The sequence below is a fragment of the Mastacembelus armatus genome, chromosome 8 (genome assembly GCF_900324485.2).
Source record: "Mastacembelus armatus chromosome 8, fMasArm1.2, whole genome shotgun sequence".
Lineage (NCBI taxonomy): Eukaryota > Metazoa > Chordata > Actinopteri > Synbranchiformes > Mastacembelidae > Mastacembelus > Mastacembelus armatus.
Window position 1 is genome coordinate 3881463 of NC_046640.1, and position 22555 is coordinate 3904017.

At 40.2% G+C, this 22555-nt stretch overlaps 1 protein-coding gene across 2 annotated transcripts in view; it reads left to right on the forward strand.

The window, feature by feature from the left end:
- Positions 1-1815: 1815 nt before the first annotated feature.
- The window catches only part of LOC113140880 (protein TANC2-like), a 46596-nt gene continuing 25856 nt past the window's right edge, over positions 1816-22555 (forward strand). Inside the window, exons 1-4 of one of the 2 annotated variants that reach the window (XM_026324966.1) lie at positions 1816-2078; positions 14075-14145; positions 17468-17565; positions 17753-17860. In XM_026324966.1, coding sequence (XP_026180751.1) covers positions 17508-17565; positions 17753-17860 — 166 coding nt within the window. In that variant the 5' untranslated portion in view covers positions 1816-2078; positions 14075-14145; positions 17468-17507. Of the gene's footprint in view, positions 2079-14074; positions 14146-17467; positions 17566-17752; positions 17861-19787; positions 20652-22555 lie in introns of those variants that run through there. The other variant, XM_026324965.1, reaches the window with a different exon arrangement.

Sequence of the window (22555 nt, forward strand, 5' to 3'; positions counted from 1 at the left end):
TGCTTTGATAACTTTAAAGTGCTGTATCTGTTTTGATATTCATGTTAAGAGTCAGAGCTCTAGTTTGGCCTTAGAGAGCCACATTCAAAGATCTGTTTCCACTCTCGAGGGCACCATTCAACAATGTTAGATGTGTCCATGCATCCAGAATGCAGACGATGTCAAGCTCTGGGATATAATGGATATTAAGTGTGCAGTCAGATTTCTATCAGCGTGCTAGATCCAGGAAAAATGGGCACATATGAAGACCTGAGCAACTTTGACAAGTCCATTTCCAGATCTGCCAGGTCCAACAACAGGCTGCAAGGGGATTTGTGAATGCTATCTGATAGAAAATCACATTTCTGAATTAATCTATGCACTCATCCCTAGCACCTTCTGTGTCCATGACCAGCAGCATAATAGGTAGCAGTGGTGTGTTTGAAAATTGATTATGGAAGCATAGTATTAATGTTGATTAATGTTTTGAGTTATCGTTGGGCCCTGCAGTGGGCTGTGCTGCCCCAGAGCAGACAAGGTAAACTGCTTTTAACTCAAAATCTCAACCATCTATTTACACATGGTTGATGCTTAGGCCAGTCTATATTGGCAACAGTCACTAATTAGTAAACTCTCTGGTGTCAGAAGATTTGCAGCCCTAACCAAAGAAAAGAACATAGTGTCATAGTGAGTTCAATCCCTTATGAGCAAGAACTTGGTGACAGCAGAGAGTAAAAACTCCCTTTAACAGAAGAATCCTCCCGCAGTCTGGGTAGACATCAGCCTCGACTGGGTGGGGTGAGTGGATAGAGCAGAGAGAAAGGAACAGCAACAATAAACAACCTTGTAGAGTGTGTACAGACAAGTCTACTGGGTCATCAGGTTGCTAATTAGTCCAGGATACTGAGAAAATGTTACTGTTTTCCAGCGTCCTCATGCTAAACATAGTGGCATTGATGAATCACCTGTGTCTTTGTCCTGTTAGGAAGACTATGGCCTCTGTGCCCTGACACACTGACACACTTTTTTATAAACCATACAACATTTTGACTTCTCAGCCCTGTCTCTGGCGATAATCTCCAAACCCACTGGTCCCTACGGATAATGTTTAAAATGTATTATGAATGCAGTGATGATAATAACAACACACTTATAATTATAGAGCACATTTCTAGTTAATAGTGAGGATGCATCAAACATAGGGCAAAATAAAAACGGGACATAGAGGAATAGCTACACAAATTTAGAAAAAAATGAAAGGACTGGCAGCACGGTGGATGAGTGGTTAGCACTGTTGCCTCACAGCAAGAAGGTCCCAGGTTTTCTGTGGGTGTGAGTGTGTGAGGTTGTTTGTCTCTATGTGGCCCTGTGATGGACTGGTGACCTGTCCAGGGTGTACCCCTGCCTTTCACCCAAAGAGAGCTGGGATAGGCTCCAGCAGATCCCTGGGTCCCTGGTTAGGAATAAGTGGGTATAGATAATGGATGGATGGATGAAAGGACCGTCTGCAAAAATGTAAAAGGCCAATGGAAATAATAGTAGTTAGCTGAACTGTTGTGGTCTGATTTTTGTTTATTTTCTCCTATATAATAACCTGGGTTGTTTTTAGGTGCAAATCGTCCTGTGACCGCTAGACGTCCTCCAGCATTACGAGGCTGATTCGTCGTGACAGCCGCTGGTTCAGATGTGGCCCGGGATTGTCCGTAGCAGACATACGTACATCACGCACGCACCGACGCACGCGCATAAGCGGACCCAGCGTATTGGACACGCCCATCTGATGAATAATTCACCACCTCCCGTCGCGCGGAGGGGACTCGTGCCGTTGGAGCTCTTCAGACGTCAGCTCGTGCTCACCGGAGGGAGGAAAATAATGTTCAAAATAGCAGCAGCAGTCTGTTGATAAGGCAGGAGAACATCCGGTAATGAATGGGGAATTGGAAGAGTGGGAATTCGCCTCACGTAGCTTACTACCTGGGATTTACGGAGGAGCACACACCGAGGGCTTGATACTAACTCGACCGTGACCGACCTATTATCTACCGGTCTGACGTTTTTGTTATCGCCGGTGATTTGAAAGAAAACACAGAAATACACAGGTAGGTTTATTGCATTTCCTGTTTATTTGCGTGTGTCTGTCTGTTTGTGTATGTGTGTGAGCGAGGGAAGAAGTGGGATATTGTAGTAAGATTGTGTGTGTGTCTGTGTGTGTGTGTGTGTGTGTGCGCGCACGCGAGACTGCGTGCTCTACTGCCGTCAAACAAATAACAACTATAATCATTTTTATCATATGATGATGATGATGATGATGATGATTGTCGTCATCTTATATTCATGTGGTTCCTCGTAATGGATGAAATTTAGCTCTGAGTTACTGCAGAAATATACAATATGATGAATTAAATACCACAGAAAGACATTTGCATGTTGTCTTGATCATATTACAGCCTGCTGTACCAATATTACATACTATATACTGCTCTACTGCCGTGATACACAGTGGCATTGGTTATGCTCATCTGATCGGTAGGCAGAAGAAACGTAGAAAATAAATACTGACTAGTGTGTATGTTTTTGCTGCATTTTCAAATAATAATTAATATCTAATAATAATAATAATAATAATCTAATAATATAAGTCTTCATGTAATGTTTTTAAATATTTTCATGTTTCGTGTATAGGTATAACTTGTCCCCATTTTAACCATATAAAACTATATATTTGAGTCTCATTTTTACAAGTGTCACCAAACAGGTGCGATCACTGGTGATTTAGCCCTGATTCAGACCCCTTACCTCTTAGCTTAAAAGACAGAGCACAGTATTATTTAAAGAATGACTGCACACTTAAGGTTTTGTGATGGATATGCTAACATTTAATGTCACATACAAATGACCATAACAAATGATGGAAAATATCATTTGTTTTTTTAGAGAACAGAAAAAAGTAAAATAAATGTATTAATTAAACATCAAGACACTGAACATCAAGCCACCAATTACGCTAAAAATTATCAGTTACACATTTTCACCCCATTCTACAGAAAATTTGTGCAAGGACTGTAGTGCACTAGCAGTGGATGTGGTAGGTCACACAGATGAAGAAGAGGGGCTCGGTGAAAAGGGAAGAAGGGAGTAGGTCACCTGATTTGACCATTTTTCATGTAGCATCCATCATAGTCAGCATCATTGTTGTGTCAAAATAGTGCCTATTTTTACAGGTTATTTAACAAGGAACAAAATACGCATTCACTGCACAAACATTAACTGCAAAATTCGTCTGAGGCTCAAATGAAGCTTGAACTAGTTCAGTAAAAGTTACAGGGGTTGGGGTCGATCCCAGCCAGAATGTGGGCAAGTTCTCTTGTTATCCAGCTTGATGCTGGAATATGGCTGAGGTAGGGAGGGGTAGGTAGCAGGTGGAGCAGGTGATCTTGGGGTTTTTGGTGATAGAGTTCTCATGGCATTACCCAAAACCAGTCAAAGGCTGTTGAGGCCAGAGGATCAAGGCCACTTGTCCTAAACCCAGCTGCCACCACTCTTTGATACTTTAGCTTCTTAGGACCCTTAAAAATTCATTCTTGCAAAAAAAAAAAAAACAATAAAAAAACAAACCAAAAACAACAAAGAGCATGCTGATGGGAGGTTGGTGGCATCTGGGCAGTAAGGTGATGGTGATACTCCTCTGGCCGGCAGGGTCCTCTGAATCCTTCTTCTTCCCATCTGTCCTTGTCACTTCCTCACTTTCCTACTGTCTTTCCTTTTCTATCAAGATAATATTTATTTACTTATGTATTTATTGGCACTTTTTAGCCTTTTTTGATAGCACAGTTTAGGCAGTCAGGAAAAAGATACATTTTCTAATAGATTAAATCAAAGAGCATGAATGTACTTGATGTGGCATAGTATTATTGTGATAACCTTTCGTGTTAAGTCTTCATGTACTATCATGCTGGGAATAACCAGCACACCAACATACACACATACTTTTTAAGGGCAACAAGAGTTAAAAACCAAACAAACATTGGACCAGATGTGTCTGACACAGTCCCGCTCGATTTGTAGCTTTGTATCAACTTATCTGTCTACTCATATAACTAACTCACAGATAGATAGATCACATCTAGTTACATATCAACCTGCACTATCTAGCAAGTGAGGTTTCATGTAGGCCTGAATTATAAGAGCTGCAGTTAGTGGTGTATTTCTTTTTTCTGAAAATGTTTGGAACTTTGAAACTTTGGCATATGAAGAATGCAGAAACAAATCATTCTGACCAAGCTGTTTCTTTGTCATATGTTGTCAGCCTTTGTCTGACTTCTCTTCCCAGACAGTGGTGGTGCACATGGGTGTAATCCTATGTTAATCTGCCTAACCCTGTAGTCCTCAGTCTGGATTAACACAACTCTGACTAAAAGCCCCCTACCATGATAGTCATTAGTTTAATTAGAGCTCTCAAAAAGCATTACTCATGCTAATTAAAGGAATACAAAAATGTATATAATATATATATATATAATAATTTAATATGACAGTTTTTTTTGCATATTTTTAACTTAATTTGAGTATTAATTCTTGTACATTTTACATCCACTTGTGTAAATGAATATATTCTCAGATACATTTTTGCAAACCTGGGCCGACAGATTCACTCCCATCTTAAGCCCAGCACACTAAAAATAAGATATAGGATATTTATCACAAAGTAGTGTGATGAGTAATGAAAAACTAATGTACTAGTGTCCTGTGGTGGCTATGTCTGAGCACAGTTCATCATTCGGACTTCCTGTGGGAAGACAACTGTCTCGGAATCGGAAATAGGCAGCGCGTGATTTAATGCCCTGGTATCATTTTCCATATGGTGAGAGTGAGTGAGCGTGGATCACCTGACTGGTGTCCTTGATCACTTGATCACGCTTTCCATATTACAGCAGGTAATGTACCTACCACATTATTGTGTGTGCTGATCTTTTTTGATCTTGTCTTTCAGCAGTCATAAGCAGTCCTGTTGCCGTGCAGTAATGTGATGCATCAGATCAGGCTCCTCCCAGTGTGGCACTGATAAAGGTTAGGTGATATAAAAAACACCTTCTCATCTAATACACGCCGTTATAGCACCACCACAATCAAATGCGTTCTCAAAATAATTGTGTCCAGTAACACACAATTATAGTGAACATTAATAAGTAACGTAACTGATAGCTTGACACATACAATAACATTCACAGTCACATGAGAACATACAGACTCTCCACAGAAAGGCCCTGATTGGCCCAGGTTAACACACAACCATGGCTAGAAAGTAGCAACCACCAAATGCAGGTGATACAGGAGATTTTTTTTTTTTTTTTTTTTTTGTGTTTTTTTTGTTGGGGCAGATGAATCTCCTCAGCACGTAAAGTTGCCTATACAAATAAAGCATGCAATTGTAATACACTTTTTCGAGGAAACTCATGGTGTTACCTGGGCAGCCTGAGCTTAGAATGCTGAGTACTATTGACCAGGAGTTGAAAAGAATCACCTTCGGTTTATGTGACGTAGCTTAAATGTTATGACACTGTGGCGGTGGGGCGTGGTTTTTGGCGAGGCTGCAGGGAGGGTGAGCGCTGGATCAGCGGCCAGAGGGACGGCAGCCGAAATTGGGCACAGCTGAATAATATGAAGGTTAATGAGATGTCTCCTAATATTTATAGGAGGATATATACTCAGGCCCGCCCATCTGCTGTCAGTGGAAGAGTGCGACCTGCTTTACGGCATATGTCACGTGTTACTCGTAGCCTGGTTGGAGTTAGCCAACAGCTAACTATAAGACGAAATGATTTAACATGGAATTCTCAGAACCAGCACAGTGGCAGAGCCAGTGAAGAACCCAATGAGGGTTTTGTTGGAGGAAGCAAAGAAAAGAGAGTGAGTGATCGGACACAAGCCCGACACAAATCAGTATTGGATGGGATTGCACTCTGGATTTGCTAGTTCCGTCAGTTTAGTCAACAAATTCACGTGTATTGCACTGCCCACTGAGAAGATTATTCAACACTGGTAACAGTGATTATACAACACTGGTAACAGTGATTATACAACACTGGTAACAGTGATTATACAACACTGGTAACACTGATTATACAACACTGGTAACACTGATTATACAACACTGGTAACACTGATTGTACAACACTGGTAACACTGATTGTACAACACTGGTAACACTGATTATACAACACTGGTAACACTGATTATACAACACTGGTAACACTGATTATACAACACTGGTAACACTGATTATACAACACTGGTAACACTGATTATACAACACTGGTAACACTGATTGTACAACACTGGTAACACTGATTGTACAACACTGGTAACACTGATTATTCAACACTGGTAACACTGATTATACAACACTGGTAACACTGATTATACAACACTGGTAACACTGATTATACAACACTGGTAACACTGATTATACAACACTGGTAACACTGATTATACAACACTGGTAACACTGGTTATACAACACTGGTAACACTGATTATACAACATTGGTAACACTGATTATACAACACTGGTAACACTGATTGTACAACACTGGTAACACTGATTGTACAACACTGGTAACACTGATTGTACAACACTGGTAACACTGATTGTACAACACTGGTAACACTGATTATACAACACTGGTAACACTGATTATACAACACTGGTAACACTGATTGTACAACACTGGTAACACTGATTATACAACACAGGTAACAGTGATTATACAGCACTGGTAAAAGACAATTGTTCTTCTCAACCAAATGCGGTAAACTGTTAGCAAAAGTTACATAGTGTTGCTTTTAACTGAGAGAATCTAGGAAGGATTTTTTTGTTTAATCTGCCCAATTAATCAAATATAACCTCCAGATGTTGGAATCCACCGTGCTGAGCTCCTACATGAGGAGTTAGTAGATGAACCAGTATTCATATTATTTCTGAAACAATATGTCATATAATTTTAATATTAGTGTAGCAGTCAGGAGGTATATATGTATATGAAGGTATATAGATGTTATGATGTATATATTTTTCAGAGTATGGTTTATTGCTTCCACACAGGCGGTTTCAGAGTAGTGGAACAGTTTCCACTTCCAGCCACTAGGGGTCACTAGTTTGAAGTAGCCCCATTATTAAGCTTGTAAATTACATGTAAAAGTGGAAAATGTTGACAGTGTGGAGAAGCGGTAAAAGGTGAGTGTATCAGTTGGTCCTTTGTGTGTTTATCTACAAGAACTCCTTTTGGAGGCTACAAACACACAGGCACTTCCTGCATGTGGGCAAGATGTGGGAGTCCTGAGCGATTGCAGGAAATAGGGATTAGCTTCTCTGGGGAAGACTGATAAGGTGCTGGTAGAGTATGTGTGTGGGGACTGATGGCAAAGTCGTCTGCACTGCACTGTTGCTCAAGCCTAGTCAAATAAACCACTCCTGTACCTTTGCTGTGGGTTTACTGTGTGTATGTGTGTGCGTGTGTGTGTTGGTCTCTTTATGAAGCTGTTTTATTCCGATTGATTGATACTTGGGATGTCCTCTGCTTAGCGCAGGCAGCAAATCTATGGTCAGTAAAAAGTGAAATCCGTCTACGAAAAGGGGACAATAAGTCAGTGCAAACCCCAGGCTGACCTAAACAGACAAGCAGGATGGATACTAACTCCCTGCATGCCTGTGATCACCTGAGAATCCTCATGAGAACCTAGTTAAGTTGCGGGGAAAGTGGATGTTGGCTTTGCTGCACAAACAGAGAAACAGGTAGAACAGGTAATAATCATGTGAATGTAATTTGCTTGTAATTTGCTTGTTTAATTCTGTCTCCTGATGTTTATACTTATAGTCACTGTAGCTATATATCAACTTTCACAAGATAAAAGGAGCCTACTACTGACTTTGAGTCTATACTTATCACAGTGGTGCATTGCTGTCAAGATCACAATAACAATGCTAACATGTTGATTCAGCACATTATTGACACCATCATAGGTTAGTGTTAACATTTGCTAATTAGTTCTGCTTAAACCCCTACAATGTAAACTTCATGATGGCCCTAAAGACCTTTTACCCTAGTCCATATTTCAATCATTTAAATTTTTTATTTAGTTTTAGGAAGCTGTTTCAAGGTGAGAAATGCAGTTAATGTGCATGATGTTACATGATATTATGCCTAAACATGTACAGTATCAGATTTTTTAAGTTGTTTTTGAATATAAATTTGCATTAAAAATAGAGCGAACTGCAGCAAACTGTGAATATTTTATTTGTTTTTGTTTGTTTCCTTGTTTTATATTGAGTCACATCAAAATATTTACATCTACTTATGACACAATTTTTTTTTTCTATATAATTTGGGGACATTTTTAATTAGTGAATTAGTGTGTTTTAATGCATTCAAAGAGCTCTTTAGGGAATTCTAATATTAAAAACCGTCATTCATTGTATTTGGTGCCTTTTGTGTCCCCAGTAAGGATCAGGACATTTATTTTCAAAAATGGTGAACATCACCAGAGTTAATGATATTTTAATATAAAAGATAAACTTTGAATGCTTTTTAAATAATCTGTCTGCAGAGGTTTACCTGTGTACCCAGGTCTATGTGTACCTTTTTCATGATCCATATTAGTTTTACATTTTTTACGATGCTCAGGAGACTAGTAGTCCTTAATTATTGCATTAATATGAACAATATAATTGGTGATCTACTAACTTTATCATAAGATATTCTTTTTTCCTTATTTTGTGTTTTTCAAGCTGTTAGCATCACCAAACTGTCTCTTATGTTGCTCTCAGATTTCCGTTTGTGTGTGGAAGAAAGTTAGAGGAGGTCAGATGTAATTGTAACAGAGGACAGATGGTGTGTGAGTGAGTCAAAGAGAGAGAGAGAGAGAGAGAGAGGCAGCATGCAAATACCACCCTCATCTCTCCTTCTTACCTGTCCAGGTTGTACCCCTGCCTTTCACCCAAAGAGAGCTGGGATAGGCTCCAGCAGATCCCTGTGACCCTGGTTAAGGATAAATGGGTATAGATTATGAATGGATAGATTCCTCCTTCTTTTACACACATAAACACTCACATGAATGAGCTTCTTGCTATGTCAATGCTGAGTCACATTTACTGGCTGAAGACTCTTTCCCACAACTCTTTTTAATGTTGTATATTTTAGGATTTGTTGTTTCTCTGTTTTACTGGAAAGAGTGCACAACTTGAATTTCTAGTTGCAGTATACACACACACACACACACACACATACATACATACATACATACATATATATATATTTCTCAAGCTTTTCATGTCCCTTCCTTCTGATGTTGCTACCACATGGGATTGCTATGTGTACCACTACGGCCTTCTATTTGTCCACCACTACTATGTCCGGTTGGTTAGTCATCACCAGTTTGTCAGTCTGTATCTGGAAGTCCCACAGGATCTTAGCTCGGTCATTCTCCATCACCTTTGGAGGTGTGTCCCATTTTGACCTTGGGACCTCCAGCCCATACTCGGCACAGATGTTCCTGTACACTATGCCGGCCACTTGGTTATGGCGTTCCATGTCTGCCCTGCCTGCTAGCATCTTACAACCTGCTGTTATGTGCTGCAGTGTCTCAGGGGCATCTTTGCACAGCCTGCACCTGGGGTCCTGCCTGGTGTGGTAGACCCCAGCCTCTATCAATCTTGTTCTTGTGCTGCTATGATTAGTGCCTGTGTTGTCTTTCAGTCCAGCCTTTTCCAGCCACTGGTAGGACTTCTCGATATGAGCCACTTCTTCCATGTTGGTGGTACATACAGTGCAGGGGTTTGTCCTGCCATGATGGTTCTTGCTCCTCTTTGGATTTACCTGACTTCTTAGGACTTGCCTTACTCCGTAGGTATTTGGCTGTGGTGGCTTTTTCTTGGTTCCCATTTGCCTGTGGGATTCCAAGGTACTTGTAGCTGTCCTTAATGTCTGCTATGCTGCCTTCTGGCAGCTCAACGGCTTCAGTCATGAAAACCTTCCCTCCCTTTGTTAACATCTGACCACACTTATCCAGTCCGAATGACATTCCGATGTTGTTGCTGTATATCCTGGTGGTGTGAATCAGTGAGTCAGTGTCTCGCTCATTCCTTTTTAGCCTTTGTTTCCTTCAGTGTGAGGTTAAATACAGTTACAGTGTGAGATAATTTAGATTAGTTAAAGATTCAGTAAGTGAGCACTGAATAACCAATGTAGTTGTTGCACAATAGGTCTGTTATGATGTATGATGTTCATCAGCTATTTTACCTTTCAGTTTGAAAGGTTAACACTCCCTTGTGTTAGTTTTACTGTGTAATGTTACATGCCATTCAATATGTCCATCTGATGTTGCTGGTTGGGCCTGAGTTTGACCAGTTATGCTTTCAGCATATTTTTTTTAAAAATGCACTCATGTTATTCAGGAAACTTTTCTGGAAAGTGTCACGAAAATAAACAGATTTGTATAATGAAGCATATTTCTACCCTCTTGTCTTGATAAGCAAAGTATATATCCATCCATCATCTATACCCACTTATTCCTAACCAGGGTCACAGGGATCTGCTGGAGCCTATCCCAGCTCTCTTTGGGTGAAAGGCAGGGGTCCACCCTGGACAGGTCACCAGTCCATCACAGGGCCACATAGAGACAAACAACCTCACACACTCACACTCACTCCTATGGGCAATTTAGAGTCACCAATCAACCTGACATACATGGTTTTGGACTGTGGGAGGAAACCAGAGTACCTGGAGAAAACCCACACAAGCACAGGGAGAACATGCAAACTCCACACAAAACCTGTCCCTGACAGGTTGCGAATCTTCTTGCTGTGAGGCAACAGTGCTGACCACTCATCCACCGTGCTGCCCATATGCAAAGTAAACACTTAAAAATATGTTTTTAAAGGTACATTTATAACATTTTAAAAAATGTAATAGTAATAAAAATAACAGAGGAAGCTAGTTGGCAGGCACAAAACACCAGGCTGTAAAAGCAAAAGGAGTAGGGAGAAGTCAAAGTCCAGGAAGGGGCAGAATAAATTGGCTGCAACAAAGACTGGAAAAGCGCAGCTGGTGCATGTAAGTGGCAGCTTTAAACAGGGAGAGAACTGATGAGGTGTCTGAGAGCAGGTCGGTCAGAACAGGAGGGAGTGGAACTGTGATCTGTTCTTCTGCCTCCCTCCCTCCCTCTGTGAGCCAGATACAAAAAGGTTTTGCTCTATTTTCCCTGTCACTATTTGTCTTCAGTTTATTTACATCCTTTCTTTTCAGAACATGTGTACTGTCACTTTATGTGCTCAACTGACATCCTGTTACCAAGCTCCACTACCTGTGGTCTTCCCATTAGAAAGTTTAGTTTCCAGTGTTGATGTCAGCAACCCCCAGGACTTCCAGGTTCACAACAAGCCTCAGCTAGTTGTGTGCTAAAGGCTGGGTTATAGTCCCTTAACTTCTTGTAGACTGTTGTCACAAATTCTCCTCAAACCCTTTCCAGTTGGAATAAATATAATAATTTATATCCATCTATTATCTATACCGCTTTATTTCTATTTAGAGTCATAGGGATCTGCTGGAGCCTAATATAATTTATATATTTTTTAAGATAATTGTAAATAATTTTAGGCAGTAAGAGGAAAATGAGCATTGCCTACATAAGTGTTTTTATTAGCATCCCTATGTTTCAGGGCAAAGTGATGGCAAATTTTATTCATTTATTGGTTGGCTTGGTCAATACGCGACCAGGCTAGCTGTTTTTGGGATGGTGATGTCTGTCGACCTTACCAACTTCTCCACTCACCTCCAGGCAACACAGTTTTTATGTTTTCTTCAGGTGCAAGTCTGTGTTTTGTTTGTTTGTTTGTTTGTTTTTTTTTGCATCTGCATCGTAATGTCCTGACACAGAATGAACTTGCTTGCACTAATTTGGAAGAAGAGGCAGGGGTAAGCCAGTGTTTAGCACAGCACAGTGGAGGTTTGCTTATTTTGGCATGTAACTGTGTTTGCATTAAAACCTGTCCAGACAACCTTTATCACATACTCAGACAGGGGACAGTTTTAATAGTTTGCAGAGGAACACAAACACATGCACTTCTCCAGAAAACACATTTCAGTTATGTCAGGTGTGGCTTCTTTCTGTTTGCTGTACTTTTTCATTTAGTGTGGATTGATGTATGCATCAAAATACATCTTTATAATATTTTCCACGAGTGTAATCCAGTGGCTCAGAGTTCTGCAGGAATGTCAGAAGGCACTTTCAGGTCTCTGATGAGTGAGCTGCCTACAGCAGCTTGTACAGTGTTGTATATGTTCTGTATTAATCACATAAGAGCAGAAATTGTTCATTTGCTTCATCCACAGTCTGTGATCTGACGGAGGGGCCATGTGTTACCTAAAAGTAAATAATGTCTTGTTTTTTTATAAACATCAGGCTTGTGAGCTTTTACGTACAGAAGTTTAACACTAAAACCGTATGTAAAGAATGTAGCCTTGTGCCACTGGCTTGACATGTAAAGATTTCACACCTCTCCCTCTGGAACTAAAACACTTTCTAAACAGGCTTTCCACAGTATTCAGCAACACCTGGAAACAAACATTACTCATTTTACTTTTATATTTGCATGCCACTTGGAATCTGGAAGCTAGCCAGCTAGGCTAATTGGCTAGTTTGAGTAGTGAGGGTGTGTCCCAATCCAGTACTACCAGTGGTAAACAGCACCATGTAGGGCTACTAATAATTATAACTTACTGTTTACAGATTTTCTTCTCCTTTGGGCTGCTCCCTTCAGGAGTCACCACAGCGAATCATCTGCCTCCATTTAACCCTATCCTCTGTATCCTCCTCACCCACACCAACTATCCTCATGTCCTCCTTCACTACATCCAAGAACCCCCTCTTTGGTCTTCCTCTAGGCCTCCTTCCTGGCAGCTCTAACCTCAGCATCCTTTTACCAATGTATTCACTGTCCCTCCTCTGAACATGTCCAAACCATCTCAATCTGGCTTCCCTGGCTTTTTCTCCAAAACATCTAACATGAGCTGTCCCTCTGATGTCCTCATTCCTGATCCTATCCATCCTCATCACTCCCAGAGAGAACCTCAACATCTTCAGCTCTGCTATCTCCAGCTCTGCCTCCTGTCTTTGTCTCAGTGCCACTGTCTCTAAACCAGACAACATTGCTGGTCTCACCACCGTCTTGTCCACCTTTCCTTTCATTCTTGCTGACACTCTTTTGTCACACATCACACCTGACACTTTCCTCCACCTGTTCCAACCTGCTTGCACACGTCTCTTCACTTCTTTTCCACACTCTCTGTTGCTCTGGACTGTTGACCCTAGGTACTTAAACTTACTGTTTACAGATACTACACAGTAATTTTATACTAAAAATAAATGAAGTATAGAATTGGGAATACACACATGGACAAAATTGTTGGTACCCTTCCATTGAAGAAAGAAAAGCCCACAGTGGTGACTGAAATAATTTTAAAGTGACAAAAGTAATAATAAATAAAAATTTACAGAAAATCAACAAATGAAAATCAGACATTGCTTTTGAATTGTGGTTCAACAGAATTTTAAAAAACAAACAAATGGCCTTGACAAAAATGATAGTACCCTTAACTTAATATTTTGTTACAATCTTTTGAGGCAATCACAAAAATCAAGCAATTTCTATAACTCTCAATGAGACTTCTGCACCCGTTGACAGTTATTTTGACCCACTCCTTGTGAGCAAACAGCTCCAGCTGAAGGGTGCCTTCTTCAGACTGCATGTTTCATCCATCCATCATCTATACCCGCTTATTCCAGGGTCACGGGGATCTGGTGGAGCCTATCTCAGCTCTCTTTCGGGTGGAAGGCAGGGATACACCCTGGACAGGACTGCATGTTTCTGCTCTTTCTAAATGAAGTCCACTTCAGAATAGTCCAATGTTTTGTTCTTGCCATTCTTGGGTGTTTTGGATGTTTATTGTTTGGAGGACCTGTGACCAAGCTTTCTGACACTAGGCAGCACATTTTGCTCCAAAATGCCTTGATAATCTTGAGATTCCATTGTACCCTTACAGATTCAATACACCCTGAGCCAGATGCAGCAAAGCAGCCCCAGAACATAACCGAGCCTCCTCCATATGTCACGGTAGGTACAGTTTACTTTGTATGCTTCATTTTTGCATCTGTGAACATAGAGCTGATGTGACTTGATGCTTGATGCTTGAAGCTTGTGTCAAAAAACTCCAGTTTTATCTCATCTCTCCAAAGGACATTCTCCCAGAAGCTTTAGAGTTCACCTCTAATCTCTTTGGAAGTTGTTCTGGGCTCTTTGGTTACCATTTGTATTATCCATCTCTTCAATTTGTCATCAAGTTTCCTCTCGCAGCCACGTCCAGGGAGGTTGGCTATAGTCCTGTTCATCTTAAGCTTCTGAAAAATATGTGCAACTGTAGTCACATGAACATCAAGCTGCTTGGAGATGGTCTTATAGCCTTTACCTTTAACATGCTTGTCTATAATTTTCTTTCAAATCTCCTGAGACAACTCACCATGGCACCAAACACACTTTTCACCCTTTTAATAGGCAGACCGACTGATTACAAGTTTGAAGACACCCATGATGCAAATTACAGGACACCCTTTAGTTTAACACGTCCCTGTGGTCAAATTATTTTCAATCTTTTCTAGGAGTACATTCATTTTTGTCCAGGCCAGTTTCATTAGTTTGTTTTTTAAAATTCGTTTATTGAACAACAATTCAAAAGCAACGTCTGATTTTTAACTACATCATGGGTCAATTTGCAGTAAATTTTAATTTAATATTACTTTGACAGTTTCAAGTTATTTCAGTGAGCATTGTGGGAAACTTCAGTTAAATCCAGTAACAGAGACAGCACACAGAGAAAGTTTCAGAATCTTTATCACTTCTGCATACATACATGTTTGGTTTGGACATTTAACACAAGATAGAGCAAAAGAAAGATGTGTTTTGTGTGTGTATGTGTGTAATAGAATTGCAATTTTCTACTTTGATGGGCTTCTGCCAGTGAGTAATTGATGTAATTAGGGTTGAAGCTTGGAATACGGTTTTCAGCTCATTTCTGTTATGTTGTAAATTTAGTCATTACATGAATTTTCTTGGTAAGGGATGTTAATGGAGGAATATCTGTAAATTTTACATTAAATTGTTTAATTAGATTACAAAAGACAGAGAATCTCAATGACTAGAAATATACTTAGTTGGCTGTAAGATACATCTACTGATGAACCTGGCACATGAGTACTTTCCAATGTACTCATGGAAATGTACATTCCAATTGGGGGTTGTTGTGGGTCTTTCAACATCAAACCCCCTCACCTTTGTGACCCGATCAGGAGTGATCAAATCCTGGCCTGTGCCCAAGCATCATTCGCCCACGGTTTGTCCCTGGTAATCCACAGCCACTGTGAAGCTTTCTCTGCAGCTTCAGAAGCACTACTGATGGCTTGCCTTTTCTGATTTTCAGTGATGCCCAGGAGGCTATAGGCCTTGCAGAGTGACTTCCCTGCAAAGCAACTGCCTTTAACACTTGGTTGTGGCTCGAGCGGTAACGACTTTCAGCTAGTGCTCTAGGGCAGCTGCTAAGGATGTGCTCCAATGCTCCTCTTCCCTGGCACAAAGGACATAATGCTGTTTCAGAAAAGTTTGGTTGGGCTCGTAAGGACGTCGTATACTGACTTAATGACTGAGGAACTTAACATGAGACGGTTCTGCCTTCCAAAGTTCTGTCCATGTGATCTTGCGACCCTTTGCTTGTTCCCACTTGGTCTACTCACCCTGCTGTCACAGCCCCACCATCTGGTTTACCCTCAGCTCTTCAGCCCCAACTTTTCACTAAAACATTGTTCAGTTCATTTCCTCCATTTTTTTTAAATATGCAAATTGCATTAATTTAGACTTAGACACACATGTACTGTAATCTAACCTTACCTGCAAACTAAACCTACAATATGTTTTACCACTAAAATGCACACTCTGAACACACCAAAACAGTTATTATTTTGCTAGCCTCTTGGCTGTTGCCTAACCAGGGACAGTGTGTTAATGTCATATGAATCCTGTGAGAAAGTTAATCTTGTGAAATAAGGTTCCAAGAAAAAGAGGCAGCTTGAAGGAAGTGACCCACTTTCTTCTGCAGCTGGATCATCTTGAATACATAGATGCAGTGTTAAGCAGCTTGACTATGTGTATATTCTGGTTGTATATGTAAAAGGCTTTTCAGTAGTGTGGTAGTAAGGGGTTACAGATGTCATTGCCACCAGAAAAATAGTTAAATACTTGCAAGATGCTGCTCTATTTGAACATTTATTTGGAAGAGGTATTATTGTATACCATCACCAAAAACACAATTGTTTCATGTACTATTTATATAGTATTTATGTTGTATAATGTGCCTATGTGATGATTTTATTCTCAGGTCACACATTCTAATCAAATTCAAATTTAAATTGGCTATGTTGTGACAATGGAGTTGGTAGCCAAAGATGATTATAACATCAGTCAGATATGAGATAGGAGAAGAAAGAGTGTGTTGGCTTGTGTCAGAAATACTTTTTAACTGACATATTTATATGGCTAAATCAAAAGGCTTTGAGCAAGTTAAGTAAGAGGGTATCTGTACCATTCTTTAGTGTCCTTGTTGCTATGTTGAAGCTGTAGTTGGTGATGTGTGTAAATATTTTCCTGTTAGAGTCACATGGAAACTGTGTTTCTCTAATTAAATCCTCTTTATGGTCAAATGCTATTACAGTGACCCACATGTAGAAAGTCCTGTAGCCTTTAACAGTATGCACACTACCAACACCAACAGGGTTATATTTTAATACGCATTCTCATTAATGGATCGCTTAGCAACAGCAGGCGGTTGCCAAGCAACAACATTGCCAGCCGCAAGTTGGGCGTGTTCAAAAGTCACACTAGTTAAACAAAAAGAGAGGGAGGTGTGGAGGATGTGTTCAAGGGTAGTAATTCTGTTGCATGTCAGACCAATGAGATATTCCACAGAGTCAGCTATTAAGTGCAGAACCCTCATAGTGTGCATTTAAAATAAGCATCCCCATACACACTTAAACAGACCAGGCCTCTAAAGATTTCTAATCTTTAAAGGCCTGGTTCGAGAAGCTTGGAGACGTGGTGACTCCTCTCAGGGATAGTCAGGCCGGCTAGCTGGGAACATGCTAGCACTAGCTCTCTGAGCTTCTTTCTGCTATCTTTGTACTGGGATGTTAAATACCCCCAGCAGTTTTCAGGATCATTTAATTTAATAAAGAGTTTTACTGAAAATTGCATATCTGAGTTTAAAAAGTTCCTAAATGCTTGCCCACTGTCATTTATCAGGATTACCCATTCTCAGTTAGGACACCCATCACAGGATAAACAGTGTCATAGGTGGATGGATAGTTTACTGACTCTCTCTCTCTCTCTTCAGGAGTTGTTGACAGGAAGTCTGTGTATAACCTGCTGCAGCCATGTTCCGCAACAGCCTGAAGATGCTGTTGGGAGGCAAAAGCCACAAGAACAACAGTGGTCAGTACCTCTCTGTCATTATCTGTTATTGTGGCCTATTTTGTTACACAGTATCTCTAATGCCTCTAGTCTCGTTCTAGATCGTCATGTCAGACACTCAAAAGAAAACGCGTCTCTGTGTTGAAGTCTAGGTTGCAGATATGTTTTTCTGGTGTTTTCACTCTCTTGACTCCCCTTTTTTTAACAGGTGGCAGTAGCATTGAGTCTGATAGATCTGACGTCAGGATGATGGAAGGATTCACTCGTTCCCTCCCCTCCTCTCCCCTCCTCAACCTCCGGCTGTCTAAAAGAACTGGTAGGGTCCATATGCCTATCTTCTTTACATCTGAAAACACTCACAGATGACAGACGACCACATACAGTAAAATAATCATGGGTTAAATTGGTCAGATTCCCTCTGAGCAGAGCCTTTATGAGTTCTTTAGTGCCAGTACTGATGCTGAATTTGGGTGATAAAATGGATGTGATGGCCTGGATGGCCTTAATCTGGATTGATATTCAGGGATGGTGGTACATGACCTTAACCACCAAAAACAGCATGGTGTTTTTAGCACTGTGCTAGCCCTCAAACATCCACATAGTCCAGTAGAGACACTGGTCTGGCTACAATACAGACAATCATGTAGTGTTTCTTTTAGAATGACTGAATGTACCACAGGCTTTTGTTTTTCTATACAGACTGAATCGAATGGGTTTTAGTCAGTTTGACAGCTTGAACATGGCCTCATTTTATTTCAGTCATGAGAAAACAATTACAAGAAGTACTAAAAGCATTGTTTATTCAAAAGTTGACTGGATACATGAGGATTCTTTGATTTTTGTCCACACACACATACACACACACACACACTGCTGTGACCTGTTACACTGTGTTTGGCAGCTAAGAGGGAGTGGGGGGAGAGGTCTATATAGGGTTGATCTGTGACTCTACATTTCATTGTCCCTGTGTGCCTCAGTGAGAGAGAACACACAGAAATATACCCCAGCCCCCTGCCAGCCTTTGCTCTGCTTTCATCTCCTCTCCTCTCCTTCTGCTCCTCCTCCTCAGGGTTAGTTTGACACACTTCTCTTAAACATTACCATGTGGAATCTCTCTCCAGTTCTCTTTCTATGTCTCTCTTCACTTGCTCTCTGTTTAAAACAGAAACATTATCCTGAGCCAAGGCAACTTCTTTAAGTAGCAACACACACACACACAAGTGAAATATCTATATAATTGATCTCACTTCTTGGTAATGTGGTTTCTTATTTAACATAAAATAAAATGAGGCAGCAGTTAAATCCTTCATGAAGAAAAACACCAGCTAAACTCCTGCTAAAGGTAACTATCTAAGTAAACCTCTCCTTAGTATTACGATAATCATATTTCTTTTCTAAAGAACTAATTCTCTTGGTAAGAAAGCTGCACTTTCCACTAGCATTGAGGTAAAAAAACAAAGAGTGCAGTGCTTGCATTTTATTAGGGATTATCTAGGTTCTATGGCACTGATTTTGTTTTTTTGTAAAATAAACAGAAATACATCTAAGGCTCAACAATCTGTTGTGCAGTTTGCCAACAAAATTAAAACTTTTATTTTTGTTCAAGGGTTTGTCATTAACAGACAAATTTTTTGCTGACTTAAATTTTTTATGGGCAGTCGGATGACTGTAAAACTCACTACAATTCTTTCTTTAAGACTTAGCCCAAACTCTACCCAACCCCCTTTCCTTTTTACATTGAAGAGTTTATACTTTTGGTCAAGTTAAAAGATTTTAGAAATAATTTTTAAGAAGATGAATGACATTTAATTATCTGAAAAAAGTGGGTGAAAATCTTCTCTAAGCTGTATCAGCTCCACATCTAAAATTGTTGCTATATTATTCACATTTTCTGAGCTGCAGTGGATTGCATTCTTCTGCTTCACTTTGTTTTGTTTTTTGTTCCATTCTTGGAGGAGTATGACTTTAATTGCAGCTTTTCTTTGCTCTGTCGACCTTCATCCGACACCTTATTCAGCCTTTTTCTTGTCTGGCTGTGTTTTTCTTTTGTTAAAAAACAAGACTGGAACATCTTTCTAAACTTTCCTGGGATTTTGTGACATGTACTCTCTCTGTTCAGCTCCCGCAGTCCTTCCCTGTCTCTCCTGTGCGTGTGTGTTTTTCTTTGGGGGGTTGGAGCAGGGGAGATTTTGATTTGCTGTGCAGTCAGACGAGGGAGGTCGTCTTTCAGTCTAGATATGGAGGCTCTCCTGTTGAAAGAAAAACTCTTCAAACATTCGGAAACTTCTGACCAAAGACGACATCATCTAGCTGTTACTTTTGAGGAGGTTCTAGATGCGAATGAAATGGACTGAATTTTGAGTTAAGGACAAATACCAGTGGAATACATTATCCAAGCTACTGTGTGAGTTGACTAACACAGTATGTAGGTTTTAGTTTATCCACTGAAGTAACAAAATTCCTTTACTGAACATAGGAGGAGTTTGGCTGTTACCACAGTGGTTTACCATCCTGCTTGTTGACTGCAGTCACTCTCTTTCAGAAGCTGGGGTACCATACTGTTTTTTCTTTTGCTGGAAATACTCTTCCTCCACTTCTTCATTCCTACCTTCTTCACCTCTTTATCCACCTTTCTTTTGTGCACTCTGGAGAAGGAGGAGCTCTGGATTAAACACAGGACGACTGGGCAGTAATGTCATCATGTTCATCTCAATTTTTACCATCGAAGCTTAATGGAGAGTGTCAAGAGCATAACAGTGATTTACCCTATTGACATAGGCCTTTGAACCAATCAGAACCCTGCTGCCAGTTAGCTATGGACTGCACAGCAGCTATTTTGAAAACATGTGCCCGCTCAAGAACCAAGTGGTGTTGGTATGAGCGGTCTTCATCCTGCCGCCCATGGAGAGTGCCACATGGTCATAGTTATGGCAGAGATGGCACAGCGGGGGTCAACGTCAGCTATGTCTTCAACCTCCTGCGACGCTTGCTGTTTTACGCCTGCTGTTGTTTGCCCAATGAGGAAAGCTCCGAGCTGTGTCAGGATTGGGTAGATTGTCCAGTTGATGAAGCACAGAGAGAAGGAAGACGAAGAAGAGAGGACGAAGGTGAGAGTAAAACACTCTGTTGTAGTGTTTCTGTCGACAGGTTTCTGCGAGGGTAAAAATTAACTCTCTTGGTGTAGATGTTAGCGCCCTAGTTTATGTACTTATTTATTAATTTTAAAAAATCTGTCTTTTATTTATTTTCAGAGAAAAATTTAACAGGCATGTTTAAAATCAATGGCAGCACTGTGATTAGTGATTAGCTCTGTTGGCTCACAGCAAGAAGGTTCCTGGTCTACCCTTTTTGTGTGGAGTTTGCATGTTCTCCCTGTGCTTGTGTGGGTTTTCTCCAGGTACTCTGGTTTCCTCCCACAGTCCAAAAACATGTATGTCAGGTTGATTGGTGACTCTAAATTGCCCATAGGAGTGAGTGTGAGTGTGTGAGGTTGTTTGTCTCTATGTGGCCCTGTGATGGACTGGTGACCTGTCCAGGGTGTACCCCTGTCTTTCACCCAAAGAGAGCTGAGATAGGGTCCAGCAGATCCCTGGGACCCTAGGAATAGGAATAAGTGGGTATAGATGATGAATGAGTGAATGAATGTTTAAAATCAGTGCAGCAGAGGCTAAAATATTTCGACTGTATTATGGGTCAAACTCAGAATACACTGGATCCCACACTTATTTACCAATGTCTATTTTTCACTAGACTCCAGCCCTTACTCCATATGTCAAACCTTTTAAACATCAAACCTAAAGATTGTAGTGAATACTTTCTATTAAAATTTGAAGCGGCAAGATCAAGCTAATATCTGAAAAGCTTATCCAAAGCCACAAGACATCATAGTGCTGGTTTTTTCAAGCTCTGTACTAATCCTCATGAAGAAGAAAGTGAGCTTCATATGTAAAGTACTGTATAATGAATATTTAGTCATGACAACCAGGAACACACTGCCCCACTATTGGTGAATTCATACAAAGTTATCCACAGGACGTTAGCAGGGACACAGCATACACATAACTGCAGCAAATCCTCGGAACTGTACTACAACTTGGTGTTGTATTGAATCTAACAACTGTACATTATGTATGAAAGTAAGCTGGTTAAAAACATAAGTAAGCACTGATGGCCGAAATCTATATAGTTAAAATGCCAATTAACTAATTAGCTAATTAACATTCTATAGTTATGCTGGATAAAATGTAATTTTGTTATTAATATAGATTTTTCTGATATTATAAGAGGTGGCATTAATTAAAAGGTACATACAGCTGATCACTGAAACACTGAATTTTTTTAATCCATGTATTCTTTCAACACCACTAGTACATCAGCTATATAGTTTGGCTTGTGGACTGTTTTTCTGAAGATTACATAGGAAGTTGATTTGTATGGCAAATGTGTGCAATCTTACCCATGTTGTGACTCAACCTACAAGAATTTCTAACACCATGGACGGTGTTACTCTTCAGCTTGTATTAAGCACATGTTCATTTACATACTGTATGGTGGCTACAGAAAGTATTCAAGCTCCATCCCTTTTTGCAGATTTTATTTAAAATGGCTAAAGCTACCTTTTTGCTCATCTACACCATATCACAACCTGAAAAATCATACTGGGGGCTATTGTACTGAACAAAATTACTGTCCTCTAACCACTGCTACAAGGGTTGGATTGATAGAGAAGTGCTCATCCTTCCAGCAGGTTCTCCAAGCTCAACAGAGGACTACTGAAACTCCTTTAGAGGGAAAAGATTTTTACTGGCTTGAAATGCAGACCTCTTAAAATACTTGAGATCATCATGGTAGAAATCTGATCAATGGTTAAACCTTGTGGATGACAGGAAACTAATAAGGCTGTGATGCTGTATTTTACTATAGTTTTTATTGCCCTTAATATTCTTATTGCCTAGTTTTACAGTTCTTTTCTTCTCACTATAGCTTTCAGCTAGAAAAAGAGTTGCTTGGT